At 38.1% G+C, this 16278-nt stretch overlaps 1 protein-coding gene across 3 annotated transcripts in view; it reads right to left on the bottom strand.

Annotated features, from left to right (window-relative positions):
* The window catches only part of SPAG9 (sperm associated antigen 9), a 115616-nt gene extending 103188 nt beyond the window's left edge, over positions 1 to 12428 (bottom strand). For all 3 annotated transcript variants that reach the window (XM_070937607.1, XM_070937608.1, XM_070937606.1), the window contains exons 1-2: positions 12123 to 12428; positions 7987 to 8107 (exon numbers count right to left, since the gene is read on the bottom strand). In XM_070937607.1, the coding sequence (XP_070793708.1) occupies positions 7987 to 8107; positions 12123 to 12428 (427 nt within the window). The remainder of the gene's footprint in view (positions 1 to 7986; positions 8108 to 12122) is intronic.
* Positions 12429 to 16278: the final 3850 nt, after the last annotated feature.

Raw genomic sequence — 16278 nt, forward strand, 5'->3', positions numbered from 1 at the left:
TTCTCCAAAAATAAGTCTGGGTCTTATTTTCTTTTGACCCCCCCCAAAAAACGGCTAGGCTTTCTTTTTGGAGGGTTCTAATTATTGACTCACCTTGCGGCAGTGGCACTAACAGCCCCGCCCAGCAGGAGCCCGCTGTTGGCCCACTTCTTCTGCAGCCGCTTGCTACCATTCGCACGCATTGCCCCGGCCTCTGTTTTGTCTTCAGATGCCTGCCGGAAGGCATCTCAAGGCGAAATGGAGGCCATGGCGATGCATGCGAGTGGCAGCAAGCGGCCACAGAAGAAGTAGCTGCAAAAGAAGGAGACACAGATGTTGGGGTGTGCAAGGCCTGGTAAGTAGGGCAGCTCCTCCCACCCCCCCATCCCCACCCTGGCTTATTTTTTAACCTGTGTGCCGGGGTGGGCGGGGTCTTAATTAGGGCTAATTTTGTGGGTGGGACTTAATTTGATCACATGCGCTCAAAAACATGATAGGGCTTTTTTTCAAGGTGGGTCGTCTTTTTGGAGAAACACGGCATTTGTATTATCTTTTGCCACAGTCATTCTACTTCCTTTTGCAGCGCTTGTATTTCGTGATTTTCTCTTTTCTCTTCTCTTCTCTTCTGCTCTCTCCAGGTACTGCAATGTCCACTATCCAGATTTTTTTGTCTTTCCTATTGACAATTATTAAGTCTGAGGTATTATGAGGCAGGTGCTTGTCTATTTGAATTCTATAATTACAGACCACTTCTTCATTTTCTATTAATTTGTCTATTTTATAGTCCACCAGTTCTTGCTTGCAGGCCAGCACTATTTCTTGCAGACATTCCAATGCATTATTGTTATTTTGTCATGCCTTTGTTTCTAATCAGCCTCTGCAATCTTGCAGCAGCTAACTATATGTGATCCACTGTTTCTCCAGCTTCTTTGCAGAGGCAACATTTGTTGTCTGTTGCCATCTCCTCAATTCTGGTTTTATATGCATTTGCTCTTAAGGCTTGGTCTTCTGCAGCCAGAATTAATCCCTTTTGTCTCCTCCTTCAACTTTCCTGCTTGTTGGGAGGAAAATCCATCTGGTTCAGTTCCAAGGTGGGAGAAAGACACTAGAAATAACATGGAGGCTGACTGGAAAGGAAGACTTTGTTTATTGATGAGCAGAACCAACACACACACAGCATGCGGTTCTGGGACAGCTGACAAATTGGTTTGCTTTTACATGGCTTTTATACAGTTCTTTTACAGCATTTTGTAATCTGGAGACTTGCTTTGTGTGTTTTTATTATTTGATTAGTTTTACTTGTTTTGCAAAGGCTCATAATGGGTCTTAATTATCACTTCCTTAGTCCTAATCCCGTCAGGCATGTAAATTTGATTTTATCTTGTTATCTAGCCTCCAGCCTGCCTTTCATAATGGACAGGTATTGTTTCCACTTTTTTTCAATGAAAGGGGTTAAAATCATGTCCTGTCCTTAATCCCATCACCTGGAGGTGAAGGTGTTTTGTTTGTTAATAGGCACGTTAAGCAAGACTGGGGCTGTTTTCTGCCTCTAAGAGCATGTTTCTCCATTTCTCCTTTGGGGAAATATAATATTCTGCCTCTTTTAATATTCCCCAAAATATTTCATTCTTTGGGGCGGGGAGGGGGTTGTTTCCCACATACTCCTAGCTAATGTCAGGTCTTTTTTTGTTATCTGATATGATTCTTACTGAATCTTATTTTGTTAATTTCCAGACTGATTCTCAAACTTATGTTCAAAGCAAATGCAATTCAGAATATTAACTATTCTAAACTGAAATTATCAGGATACCGATAAAGCACTCTTTCCATCCTTTTTGTCTGAAATAGTAAAATATACGGTTCGAAGTGCTAAATACAGTGCACCTACCTTGATTCCTCATAAGTCTTTTTTTTTTAAGCATAGATTTCAGGCCAGCTATACATTGCATACTTACAACTCTCACTAGCCAGGATTACACTTCAGGATTTGTTCCTTTGGGTGACAAAGAAAATGTCAAGGTTTGGCTGCTATAACAAGCTTTTACTTTTTTATGGTTAGGCTAGTCTCTCATCTAAGCCCAAAGAACAGGTAGAAAAAATAGACCCCATGCATGATGCTTAGCAAGCTTCCCAACTGACTGGCATGCAAACACAATCAATGCGTGGGAACCCAGGACATCCGAAAAGAACATCACACGTTTTATTTCTTGTGTTATCTACAATTTTGTATAAATAAATGAAATGGTAATACTAGCATTCAAGAGCATTAACAACAACAATGCTGGTAAAAGAAAGACTCCCACAAGATAAATAACCAAACAGCATAGCAGGAATTATTCATTTACATTATATGCATTATTTAGTGACTAAAGAACTTTATAAATCTGGGAAAGAGTAGGTGGACATTTTTAAGATAAATTACACAGAACTATCTTCTTTTAAGTTATTTTAAGTTTAAGTATAACAATAATATTTATAGTGAGAGATTGCTATACAATCCAAATTCATCTTTATTTTACCATATTTTTCGGATTATAAAACGCACCAGAGTATAAGAGGGCCTTAGTTTTTGGGGAGAAAAATAAGAAAAAAGCTGATTGGTGGGTGGATCAGCCTCCCAGAATACCCCCAATCAGCTGTTCCCAGAGGTGAATTTTAGCAACAGGTTCATTCCTTGGTTGTGAGCTCTGTGCCTTGATTTTTTTTACCTCTGAAAGCCTCCGAAACAGAGCTTCAGAAAAAAAAGGCTTTTTTTCTGAAGTTCTGTTTCGAAGCCTTTTTTCTGAAGCTTCTTTCAGAGGCTTTTATTCTGAAGGACTACTCTGTTCATTTTCCTTTCTTTGGTATTGATACATAGATTAACCTCTTCCGTTCTGTTGGTTATTGTGTCGTTCTCCAGATTTGTTAGCATAGTTTGGTTAAAACCTTTACTGATTCTTCTTTTGTTGCTTGCCGTATTATTTTAGATAAAAGCCTTTCAGAGACTTTTTTCCTGAAGCTTCATTCAGAGGCTTCTTTCAGCCTCTGAAATCTCAGTTTGCGAGGCTGGGCGGGGCTACATTCGGAGTATAAGACACACACAGATTTTCATCCTCTTTTGGGGGGGGAAGGCGCGTCTTATACTCTGAAAAATACGGCTAATATGGCTTAACTAAAAATAAAGTGACATTATTCTTACTCTTAATTTATAGATCTTCATATGTCTTTAAATTAAGAATACATATAGCTCTGGGAAATGAAAATTTAAACCAAACTGCGTATTTCCTAAAGAACAATACTCCTTTACAAAAATAAATCACAGGAAGGTCTAGATGCCAAGTGATTAAGCAGCTTAGAGTAGGCAGTTACAGTAGTACTCTATGTTTATACAAATGACCTGGGACACTAGAAATTACAGGAAGATAAAGTCCTCAAACATACAAAATTTAAGAATAATCTATTGCAGGTGGACTAAACAGAAAATTTCTAACAGCAGGAGAGATTAGAGAGGAAAGGATTAACAAGGGCGAAAGGAGGCACACAGTGGGAAATACACAAAGCTGTCTGCCTAACACACTTGTGGCTGCTGGTGCCAGGGCATTGCTTTCAATGTGTATTCCCTATAGTGCGCCCACTTAGTTTTTTGTAATCCCTTCCTCCCCAATGAATGTAAATGTAAAACAGAATCCTCTTCTTGTAATTATTCCAGCCCAGGAGGGCATTCACCTAATGGGCTTCTGGGGGAAGCCAGCCATCTGAGGACAGGCAAATGATGCTGGCTATTTGCAGCTTCTACAAAGGAACAGAAGTGGATCAGTTCCCCTTGATCTTCTGATGTGAAACTGCCCAAGCTGTTTCTCCTTACAATCGTTCCTTTTTCTCATGAAGAGACCACAAGACAGTTATCTCGGGTGGAGGGGAGGGGAGATGGGGGAATTCATCATTTTGCTCCAGCCGCATATTGGAGCCTTTTGAGGACACTAGGTTTGTGCACTTCTCTTGCTAACTATTTTTAGAAATCGTCAATTAATTTAAGGAAGTAATTCTTTTCATTAAACTAAACATACCCAATTCCTGCAACGTGTGTGTGTGTGTGTGTGTGTGTGTGTGTGTGTGTGTGTGTGGTCATACCAAAAGACCAGTTAAAGTGGCACTAACACTTCATTTGATCTTGATTTTATTGCTCTATTAATGCAGCCTAGGATTGCATTGGCTTTTTTGGCAGCTGCAGCATGCTGCTGGTTCATAGTTGAGTGACTGTCTAGTAGAGCTCCAAGATCCCTCTCGCAGTTATTGATGTTGAGCCAGGTACCACCTATTCTATACTTGTGCATTTGGAGTTTTTTGCCTAAATGTAAAATCTTGCTTTTCTCTACACTGAATTTCATCCTTTTAGATAAGGCCTGTCAGATCCACCATCTTCAGCTTGGCGCCACGCTTGTGTCCTGCCATCAAAGGACTGGGGGAGATAGTATTGGGGGAGAGGGGGATGACAAATTGGCAGCAGTAAACCTGTATGCATTTTTGTGTGGGAATTGGGGAGTGGGATGACAGCTGAAGAAAAGCTAATCACCGTGGGACCGGTTTGCGCCAAGGTATCTTCAAGGCCGTTTGCCGTGAGTGTGGAAAGTTACCAGCCCAAACACCTCCATGTACCCAAAACATCCAGGTGACATCACACTGGGTGGGTCTGGACAACTCATGGGGGGAGGGAAGGGACTGAAGGAAATAGCCTTGTCTTGTTGCATGGGAAACTCAGATTCCGTCTGACTTTCCTGCATTCAGCATCTCTTAGCAAAATTACCTTTCACTTCAACCAAATGGTTTTTGTTCCCTAAGCGATCAGACTGGCCCAATGTTCAAGTCTGTCAAGATCCTTCTATAATTTGTGCTTATCTTTTGGAGTAATGGCTACTCCTGCCAGCTTGATGTCATCTGAAAATTTGATGAGTCCCTCTTCTATCCCCTTGTCTAAGTCATTGATGAAGATATCGAAGAGTATTAGGCCTAAAGCAGAGCCTTGGGGTACCCCACTACATATTTCCCACCATGTAGATGTAGTTCCATTAAGGATTACATATTGAGTGTGGTTGGCCAGCCAGTTACAAATCCATCTGGTGGTGATTCTGTCTAACCTACATTTTTCTAGCTTATCAAGTTATAGTTTGTGATCAACTTTATCAAATATCTTACTGAAGTCCAAATAAATTATTTCCACAGCATTTGGCTGGTCCACTAATTTTGTCACTTTGTCAAATAATGCAAAAAAAATTGTCTGGCATGATCTGTTTCTGACAAATCCATGTTGGTTTCTAGTGATGACTTTATCTCTAGGTATTCACCAATATGTTGCTTGATTATTTCATACTTAAACTGGTTTTACATTTAACTTTTTCCCTCTAAAGTAAGGAAATTTGGAGATTTTTTTTTAAAGGAGAAATTCTTTCTTTCTGCCATGCTTAACTTTAGTTTTTTATTTGTATTTGGATACTGGAATTACTTTATACTTGTGAAATGTGGTTATATGTAATGTAGCTAAGAAGTGATGATATTAAGGAACTCTTTATACTTGCCACAAAGTGAGTGAGGAGTAATTTTCCAGGACAGGAATTCTTTATATATTTATTTTTTATGTAATTCTTTTTTTTTTTCTTTCTTGGATTCTATTATCTTTTATTGTTTTATTTTCAGTTTCAAGCTCGAAACACAATCATATGATATCCTACCTAATGAAGGAGTCATGAGCCAGGAGTAAAGATATGCACAGGATTTTGAGGTCAAAACATTCTGTCCCTAAATATCTTTTTCCAACCTCATCAAAAAAAAAAAATTCTGAACTTGCAATACTGCCAGAAAAAAAATCAAAATAGGGTATTTGTGGTTGGAACATTTCATCTTTGAAGTATTTTGCACAGTTCTAGACAGTGGACTCATATGAAATGTTTAAGCATTTATAAATCACAAGATAAGCAAACACTGGATTGCAGTCACCCAATCTACTATTTTCTAAGAATCTACCTTAGGTATCCAAAAGCACTGTTAGAACTTCAGATTATATTTCAGGTTGATGCTTTACAAGCTTCTAGGTTCATTAAATGAAAATAAACGAAAACATTAAATTAGGAAAGATAAATAACTTTGAAAGTACAAGAAAAATTGTCAGCAGTCACACTTTCACTTCAGGTGACCAAATATCCAAGATTAATATCCTTAAAGTCCAATAACTGGCTGCTGGAGGGTGGGATGGGAGAAACCTTCAGATTACAAAGAATTTAATTTGTCTGATAAAACTATTTCTGAATATAATGTATCAAAGTACTTTTTTAAAATATAGGCATACTCTATAAAAATATAATAATTTGAATAGCTACTGCAGAAAAGTACATATCAAGATTGACATTTTTTCTATTATTATTTGTACTCTTTCTGAAACTTTTAGCTATTTCTGTGAGAAATAATTTTTTAAAATCTCCAATATATGATTTTGGAGATCTCCTTACATTTAATGTAGAATTACTATGGAATAATAATAAAGAATTTTACCACTAAATTTCCTGGAACATTTTAAGAAGATTTTGAATCATTTTAACTTGAAAATATCAAGTTATGGGTAATAGAATCTACTTGAATTTAGCTGATCTAAACTAAGTCAAATCTGGTTAGCGTGACTACAAGTATATCCCAAGTGAGACTACAAGTATATTCCAAATTTGATTCATAAGAGTGAATGGGGATTTATGAACAATCTTAAACATGTTTACCTATAAATAAGTCTCAGCAAGTATTATGGAACTTTTCCCCCAGACAAATCTTTGCCTCTTAATCCTTCTTAATATTTCAACCTGTTGCAGATCTAGAATGATTGTTATACAATTATTTTAGATCAGGGATGTCAAACTCGATTTCATTGAGGGCCATATCAGGATTGTTTGACCTTGGAGGGGTGGGGTGGGTGTGGCCGGGGTGGGCGTGGCCAGCTCAACGTCACTTGTGTCGGGGGTGTCTGTGGTGGCCAAGTGCTAAGGCAGGATTTCCTTCAGAACCTCCCTCACTCTCATTATAATCTCCTTCCTTCCTTTTACTTCCTTCCTTCCTTTTCTTCCTTTTCCTTCCCTCTTCATTCTCCTTTCTTCTTCCTTCCCCTCTTCTGTTATTTTTCTTTCCTTGCTCTCTTCCCATCCTTTTCTTTCCTCTTTCCCTTTCTCCTTTCCTGTCCCTTCTTGCATGCCCAAATGCAAAAGGGGAAACATTTCTCCTTTTGTTTTGTTTTTAATTTGTTTTGATAGCCCTCTGCCAGAGAAAATGGGGCCCGGGAAGCCTGCATGTGGCCCTCCCAAGTTCTCTTTTCATTGAGAGGCACTATGGGTCGGTTCTTTGCTGTTTCCAGGGTGGCTCCGCGGGCCAGATTTAAGCACCCCGCGGGCCACATCTGGCCCGCAAGCCCTGAGTTTGATACTCCTGTTTTAGATGGACAAATCACTCCAACAGTTAGTTGAATATCTTTCACAAAGCTCTCCACTCAGCTATTACAAAAAAATTAACTAGGTTAGTAACTACATGGATTATACTAGTTAATACAAAATAAAGTACATATGCATGTGTATTTATTTGTGTACATATGTATATGCTTTTTTTAAATTGTTTTAATTTTAAATTGTTAAATTATGGGTTTTAATATAGGGGTGTTTTAACTGTGGGCCAAATTAATTTAATTGGATTTTAATATTGTTTTAAATTTTGTATTTTTTGTATTTTATCTGTTGGCTGTTCATCGCCCCGAGTCCTTCGGGAGAAGGGCGGTATACAAATATAATAATAATAATAATAATAATAATAATAATAATAATAATAATAATAATAATATGCATTGAGATGAGTGGCTACACAAATTTATAAATAAACAAAACAACACAACTAGGGAATCATTTTGGTATAAAGCTCTTTCACGATTTTCATTCCAAAATATAAATGAATTGTGTGAGTAATTTAAAAGGACTTAGTTAAAATTTACACATATTTCTTACTTACTTTGATCAGCATAATTTTTTGCTTTTAGTTCAAGTTGCCGAGTTTGTGATTCTAAAGCTTCTACTCGTATCTGTATCTCTTTTTTTTCTTGTTCTTGAGAATCTTCAAATTCAATAAATTTCTGTGTCAAAAGAAAATGTATTTATGAGTATATTTAAATATTTTATATATTTAAATACTCTGTAGAAGCTGTTTAACCTCTTTTCCAAACCATTTTAGCAGCACAAGCAAAACAAATACACATTTTTCTATCCAACTCTATACTATATTAGAGGATACAATCTGATTCTTCTGGGGATAATTTTTATCCTATCTATGTTAGAATATGGGATATGACTCTAGCCTGTGCTGGCTGCACCTGGACCGTGTTATTTTGGCTCAGAAATTAAGCCGAGTTTATTTTGGTCAAAACTGTGATGAAAGGGCTACTAAAGGCTATATTAGAATTTTTAAAAGAAATCCAGAAAGAAAGCAATAGCAAATAGCAAACCACTTCCGTACTGTTGCTAACAAAACTACTCGGATGTTTCCATGCAGTCATCAGGAATAAAGTTAAACTTGCAGGAGATTCTACTTTTACCATACAGATATTGTTATAAACATTAACAACATCATTTCTCCCTATATCTATTCCAAAGAATCCACAACAAACCAAGATTTTGAAAATGTACTGGGATGGAGAATCCAATTTAACAGTCTGCTCTGTTGACAGAGAGACACAGCTGACACATCTTAGCTTCCTACAGATGCTCTTAGATAAAGTCCACAGACTAAGCTATTTAAGTAATCCTTTGAGTCTTGAAGTTTTTAAGAGATTATTCAGTGTTTAACAGTGAGTTTTTAATCCATTTATCCTGAGCCTCCCTGATAATCCAAACGAAATTTCAAAATAGAACATAAACTTTTTATTCTTAATAAAATAGCAATTCAAACAATTTAAAGTATTCAAAGTAGTTAAATCATGTAGTACCTCAGTTTTAGGTCTATTTAGTACTCTTATGCATAAATATGGTACTGAATATTCATATCCTAAAGCTAAAATCTCCCAAGCAACTTAATTTTAAAATAAAAGCAAACACAGATATATCAAACATATATTAAGGGCAGAAAAGAACACTCTACAAGTGGCATCACCAGATATGTTAAGGAAACATTTCTTAACACCAAATTACAGAAGTAATATTACACTAGCCATGTAATATTGCACTAAAGATATATATTCTCTTGTCCAAGGTATTCTTGACACAGAAAACAACAATTACGAATGAATATATACAAATAATTTTATTTAGATTGGATAAATTTTTCTTCCAGTCAAAAGACTTATGTGAGTACACAGTTCAGTGTTGATGATTAGAACATACACTGCTTTCTGGCCATTTCAAAACATCTCAGATAAAACTATTTTTAGCTCTATCAATATCAGAAAGCTTGTTTAAAAAATGTTACACACAAATCACATGTAAATCATAAGCTAATCAGATTGCTTTCTCAAAATGTTTAGTACAAATTATATCTGACAGAAAAGATCCAAGATAACACTAATGATAGAAAAAAGCCAAGTGCACTACTTAAAATAGTTTTACCCACTTCTTTAGCCAAAAGAATCCTTACAAATACCATGTGATACATACTGCCTTCAGGCACTAAAGAAACAGTGATAAAGATAAACATATTCTTGACTGAGACATAACTGACAAGAGTTATGATATCCCTTTTACTTCAGATGCTACCATAAAGTAATAGCATTACTGCCATAAATCACAAGAAATAAAAAATTTAAATGCTTAACTAAGGTAGCATAAAAATCCTGCTAGACTTTATACAATACCTTGTCACCTTCTTAGATACTTCCTCCACTCCACATAATACTCCCAAACAGATTTAGAAAAAGCTAGTTTTCTCAAGAGATTTCAGAAGGTGAGAGGAAGGTAAGAGAAGTGAGGATTTCAGCTTGTCAACTGTCTCTGCAGAGCTACTAGAAGGATACCACTAGCTATGGACTGTCACAGTAATTACAATTACTGTTGTAATTTCTTACAACAAACAATATGCCACAGTAGTGATTGCATTCAGAATTGTTCAAATAAATACAAAGATGCGAAACTACTTAATGTCAAGTCAGAACATTAATGCATCTAACTTGCTACAATGATTCTACACATCAATAACTCTAAAGTGTCTAACAGGTTTTTTTCCTAGTCCTATTACTCAACTCCTGCTTAACTGGGGTTTAAGCAAAGCAAATGTTTTAAATTCCACGGATAAGTAACAAATAATTATTATTCAATAAAAAGTCCATTTCTACTCACATTACTGTCAAATGCATATATGAAAATAAATTTAACTCTTCATTTCATCAATGCATTTATATAAGTAATGTTGTGACTCCTTATAATTTAGTAACTCACAGCCAAAATCACCATAATCATTTCTGCACTCATCATGACTAAAATAAGTGTCAAGGTTCATCTACAGATCTTGAGCTAAATATTATTTGACACATTTGTTTCTGATGACAGTATCTATCCTAATTTATCATTCATTCTCAATATTATTTGCTTCTTCTTAAGCAGCAATATCAAGCCTTTTAACAAATTAATCCCCAGACTCCTGGGACTGTCCTATCCTGCCCACAAATCAAAAGAAAAATTTCCCCTAAGGTATGGAAGAAATACCACCATCACAGTACTTATAGTTTAAATGCTCTTCAAAATATGAAACACTATAAAAGTTATCAAATCAGAGCATCACAGTTTTGAGGAATCAGACTGAGAGTTCTAGTCCTGACCTAGGCATGAAAGCCAGTTGGATCACCTTGGGGCGGTCACACTCTCAGACCAATCCTTCTCACAAGGTTGCTGTTGTGGAGAAAACAGGAGGAGAAGGAGGAAGTATTATATGTGTTTGTGTTTGCCCTTGAGTTATTTATACAAAATAATGAAGATTGTATTAAATAAATGAATAAATACATTCTGAATGCAGCAGGTGAATTTAGAATGCCACGCATCAACAGCATGGCTTGATCAAAGAACTTACCTAAAATACTCAATTGTGCTTTTGTTTAATGAAAAGCAACTTTCAATGTTACAGGTGGAAGAATTGCATAAGGAAGGGTTATTTTTTTTCTCTTTCATCTATTTAAAATTCAAAATTTCATTTATATATAAACAGATATATATATCAGTATAAAGATAGCAAGATAAAATTAGTTTTTTTTTCCTAAATTAATTGTATTTAAAATCATGGCACCTACCTTTTAAAAATTCAGCATGACAGAAAAAGCATTATATTACTAGCAATTGTTTTTTCTCACATAGTGCATCCTATCTATAATTTTTAGTATCAAATGTGTTGTAAAAAAACTAATTTAATCTCACTTCTGATATTTAGCATCTTGGAGCTTCAGGAGAAAAAAAATGTTTTCCTACATTATCTGTTGCTTTCAAAGTTTTCATTCTCCAGCTTCTTAAGACCACAACTTTCTACACATCATAAATTCACTACAAGAATGGATTTATTGAGGCCTACCACCGCATAACGAGCATATGACAGCTACCACACAACTAAAATTACTGCCCCAGGGCATGAAAGTGTTGAAAGCAATAAACTGAGCCTTTCAGAAGTTCACCCTCTTCTACAAACCATTGCGTCATAAGATACAGCTGGCAAGGATCCTGTGTTAACAGCGGCCAATCAGCTTCCTCTGGAAGGATCACAAGCAAAAGCAATCAAAGCATCTCCTTCAAATCAACAGTAGCCTTTACCCCAACGGTGGGACCTCTGCCACAAGGCCTTCGCTACAAGAGTCACACCCATCCCCGATTGCTCATGGGTTTTTCTATTCTAAACACACTTTTTTTTTTATCCAGCTCTCCATGCCAACTTCCACTTTGGCTGTGGAAGTCCATCCCGGGCAAGCAAGCACCAGCAAGCCCAGTCTATTACTGTAAACCATCCATTTGGCTCCTTCAAATCCTCTCCCCACCAAACTTTTGGCCACCAGGCCGTCGTTCCCGTGTCCGTGTAAGCCTCTCTTGAGATCCTCCGGCGCTGCCAACATCATCCGCACGACCACCGCGCCCCCCAAATCGTCGTCGCCCCCTCCCTCCCTGCCCTCGCCTCCTCCTACGCACCTCCTCGGCCTGTTTACGCAGCGCCTTCTCCCGCTCGTACTGGGTGAGGAGCTGCTCGTTGTCGTCCCGCAGCAGCTCCAACTCTACGCTGGTTTCCTGGCTGTGCGCACAAACCGAGTCCAGGTTCTCCAGCACGGCCACCACCAGCGGCATCAGTTCGGCCACCACCTCCTCGTCGTATCGCCCGATGAGACGCTCGAACTCGCGGTAGATAGAGCCCGCCAGACCAGACACCCGCTCTGACATCATGGCCGGGCCGGGACCGCCCGGATCCTCCTGGTACACCACGCCGTCCGCCAGTTCCATGGTCTCGGAGCAAGGAGCCGGCCGGGCGCCCAAGGCCGGAGGCGAAGAACCCGCAGGAGATGCAGCGCCTCCCTCCGCAACGGAATCTGGACGGGAAGGAAGCCTGGGTGAAAGGCGCGCGGCGCTGACCTCACCCACGGCGCCGAAGCGGAGGGAGGGGACGCGGGGCAGTGGCGTCAAAAGTGGGCGGAGCTTTACCCAAGCCTCGAATTCTCCAGGCTTCGAGAGTGAGGGGGGGTGGGTGGGGCTTACAGCTGCTGACGTGCCATGGAAAAGAAACTAGGGCGGGGCGGGGCACTTGGTTGTCTGGGGGGCTGGGAGGGGGGGTTGAGCAGGCGGTGCCGCGGTTTGTGTGGATGATTCAGGGAGTAAATTGGTGGGTAATTTATTCCGATTGCACCACCCCGTTTTTTCCCACCTTTATCCCTATGAATAAGCTTCCGAACGAAGATCTGAATCGCCCTTTCCTCCTTTGGAGTTCAAGGCGATGGACGCCAATATTCAGGCGTAGGTTGTGCAGTCTGGTTGCGCGATTGCTTGGCAGCGGCGTGCCACAACAGTTGTGGCTTGGCGTGTAGGGTGAAGAAGCCAGGTATACTGATTTTGTCAGCCTTAGATGTGCCTTTGTTAGGTGAGCGCGACCACATTTGCTTTATTCGATAATGGCTTAGTTTATCATAGTACGCAAAAAATATCCAAGCTGCAGTGCCAGGGGACTGATTTTCGAATAAACATACATAGGCTTGGTCAATAAAACTCTTTCTGTTCTGAATTGAGAACGGCGGCTAAGAGACCAAGATAAGCAACACGGTTTATTCACAGCAACAACACAAGGGTTAAAATATGTAACCTGACATCGGTCGCGGGCATCGGATGTTTTCCCACAGATTAAATGTCATTTACTCGAGCAAATTTTCTTGAATTCACATGACACAGGGAACTGACAGACCTTATGTATTGGCTTCATGTGTACCACGTGTTGTAACGTGGGTTGGGTCGTTTATCATCGGCATGCAATGTGAAGATAGAATCTGGCTGCAAGAGAATTTGGGAGTGAGGAGAGTGGGAGAGTTAATGATAACTGCTGCAAAAATAATTATTTGATTTTGTAGAAAAATTGGCAGTTACAGGGACAAATTATAGTGGAGAATTAACAGTGTAATGAAAGCTAATAGGAAATGAAGCCTATTAGGGCGTGATTAAAGAAGCAAAAAACATTTTAACCTTACCTTAATTTCACAATGAAAATGGAAACTTGTAGAGCTAAAATTGATATTGAAAAAATAATAGTAATCTTTCATACTTGATTAATATTCCTCAATATTTAATTGCGAATGTGTTTATCCTATATTTTTACTTACATGTCATTGTAAATATGCATACAATATAGATAATGAGAAGATAATAAGAATTGGAAAAGGTAGATGAGAACAACATGATTTTGTGTCTATTTCTTTCAGGAGGGTACTTGGTGCTAAGACAAATATTAACAGAAAAGATGGTTAATAAGAAAAATTGTAAAAACTTGAATATGTAAAATATCAGGATAAAAAACCCAAAATCAGAATTATTAAAATTATAGTGTCTAAACACATTTTTTAAGCAAAATGAGCAAGTATGTATTTACTTGAACATTTAATGCTGTACTGTAATTTTTGAAGAAAAGATCGTCTGAGAAGAGAGCCTCACAGTTGAAAAGTTAAAAATCTGTCATTTTCTTATTCAGAACAGTAGGTTAGCAATAACAGGAAGAGGAAAGGCTGGGCACATGAAAACTTAGGTCTGATATTCTGAATGAGTTCCAACACTGTTAGCTTCCCATGTCACATAGACATACATTAGCAGTAATGAATATTGCAATTTGGCATTTGCCTAGTTCTGTTTCCAAAGTATCTCAGGCAGCAATTTCCTCTTGAAATAGTTACAACGGGTGAAAGCAACAAATTAAGAGTATTGCTAAATTCAAGTTGGATATTGATTTCACACAGTTGTTAAAATCTATTTTCTAATTTTTTCTGTTTTCTAATCCTTACGTTTAATTTATCAAACAGAAATTCCAGTAGCTATGACTATTGTGAGACTTAACTTTGCTGTCTGCATACAAATAACATTGGCATTTAGGACACAGTTTAGGAGTATGCCTTTTAATGAGCTCCCTCTACTGGTCCCGCAAGAGTATATGTTCTGTAGTTCTTTAAATCAAATCCTTTCATCCCAGCAAGTTATAGCCTAAGAGGGTGTCAGCAACCTGTGGCTCTGGAGCCGTATACAGCTCTTTGGGACCTCTGCTATGGTTCCCTGTTGGGTGATCCCACCACTGGCTGGCCCAGCCCCTTGTCCTCCCCTCCCAGTCACTCCTCGCCTGGCCTGAGAAGCTAAGGGCGATGACGGGGGATGGAGAAGCGGGCAGGACAGAGACAGAGAGAGGAGGAGAGAGAAACGGGGGGGGAGGGAGAGAGAGAGATCAAAAAGGTTTTGTGGTTCCCAGTGTTTTTTAACAACCGATTTTCTGCCCTAATGACCGGCTGGATAGGCGTGGCTAGGGGATCATGTGACTGGTGGAAGTGAGTGATGTCAAGTTGGCCACACCCACCCAGGTTTTGTGGCTCCCGGTGTTTTCTTTTCTGTGGAAAACGGGTCCAAATGGCTCTTTGAGTGTTTAAGGTTGCAGACCCCTGCCTTAAGAAAACTTTTAAAAATTAAGATAACTAGTTTAGGGGAAATTACATCTATCTAGTTTTCTTGAATGATTACTGCATGGGCAAAGTACATGAATGGAACAGATGACACAGTGGAATAGAATTCAGCATACATGTCATAAATTCCCTTATATTTGGGGTAGTTATTGAATTATAATCAATAATTTTCAATATTCCATGTAATTTATTTAAAGTAAGTCTCATAGACCTTAGTTGGACTGACCCATTTGTAGATATTAATCACATAGAATAATGCTGTGAACCAAGCAAATGCAATGGTCCAATGATACCTGAAAAATCTGTCTGTTTATCTGATTTGTATGGCTGCCCACCCTAAACTATCTTAAACTCCATCCAACTTTGGGCAGCTCAAAGATACTTTTTTTTTCCTGAATTAAACCTTTTATTATTACAAACGGTATTCCTAGACAGATAAGTCTATTCCACAATGTTCTGTCTATTTTATTATTCGCTTTATACCTTGCATTTATATCCATTTAATACTCAACATGGTTTACAAGGTAAATACAAATATTGAGACTACAAAAGGCAAACAAGCAATACCAATAGAATTAAATCCCAAATAAATTATTAAATAAGTAACAGTTACAAGCTTAATGGAAGATATATGTTTTTACCAATGTTCTAAATATTGGGAAAATGGTATAGAAACAGTTTTGCCAAGGTAGTGTATTCTACAGCTCAGGAGCCACAGGGATCACCAAAAATTTTCGCTTTCTGATGTCAGTAGGAAGTGGGCCCCAAAGTAATCAAGAGTAATTACAAAACAGATTTAGCCTTGAGTTTTTGCCAATGGCTGGTTCTTCTTTCCAAGGGCAAAATTAACATGTTTGATCAAGCAAAAAATATTCGATAACATAACTGAAACAAAAAATGCTACTGTAATTATTAAAGTGTTCCTTGATTGAATTTTCACCTTTGGATATGTGCCATAGCAACCTTCTGTATCCCCATATTTTCTAGAAAGTGTCAATTTTGATTATTCCCCAACTAGCCTGGCTTTTAATTGTAGAGATGGGAAGTGACACATTAGAAAACTGCCAAGCTGGAAGAAATTATCCTTTAGTAATTATTAATTATCTCTTGGAATTACTAATTAAAATTATGGTACAAAAGTACTACAAGTAGTC

Source organism: Pituophis catenifer, unplaced genomic scaffold (genome assembly GCF_029215685.1).
Source record: "Pituophis catenifer annectens isolate HBS135680 unplaced genomic scaffold, rPitCat1.0.hap2 SCAF_2, whole genome shotgun sequence".
Taxonomy (NCBI): Eukaryota; Metazoa; Chordata; class Lepidosauria; order Squamata; family Colubridae; genus Pituophis; species Pituophis catenifer.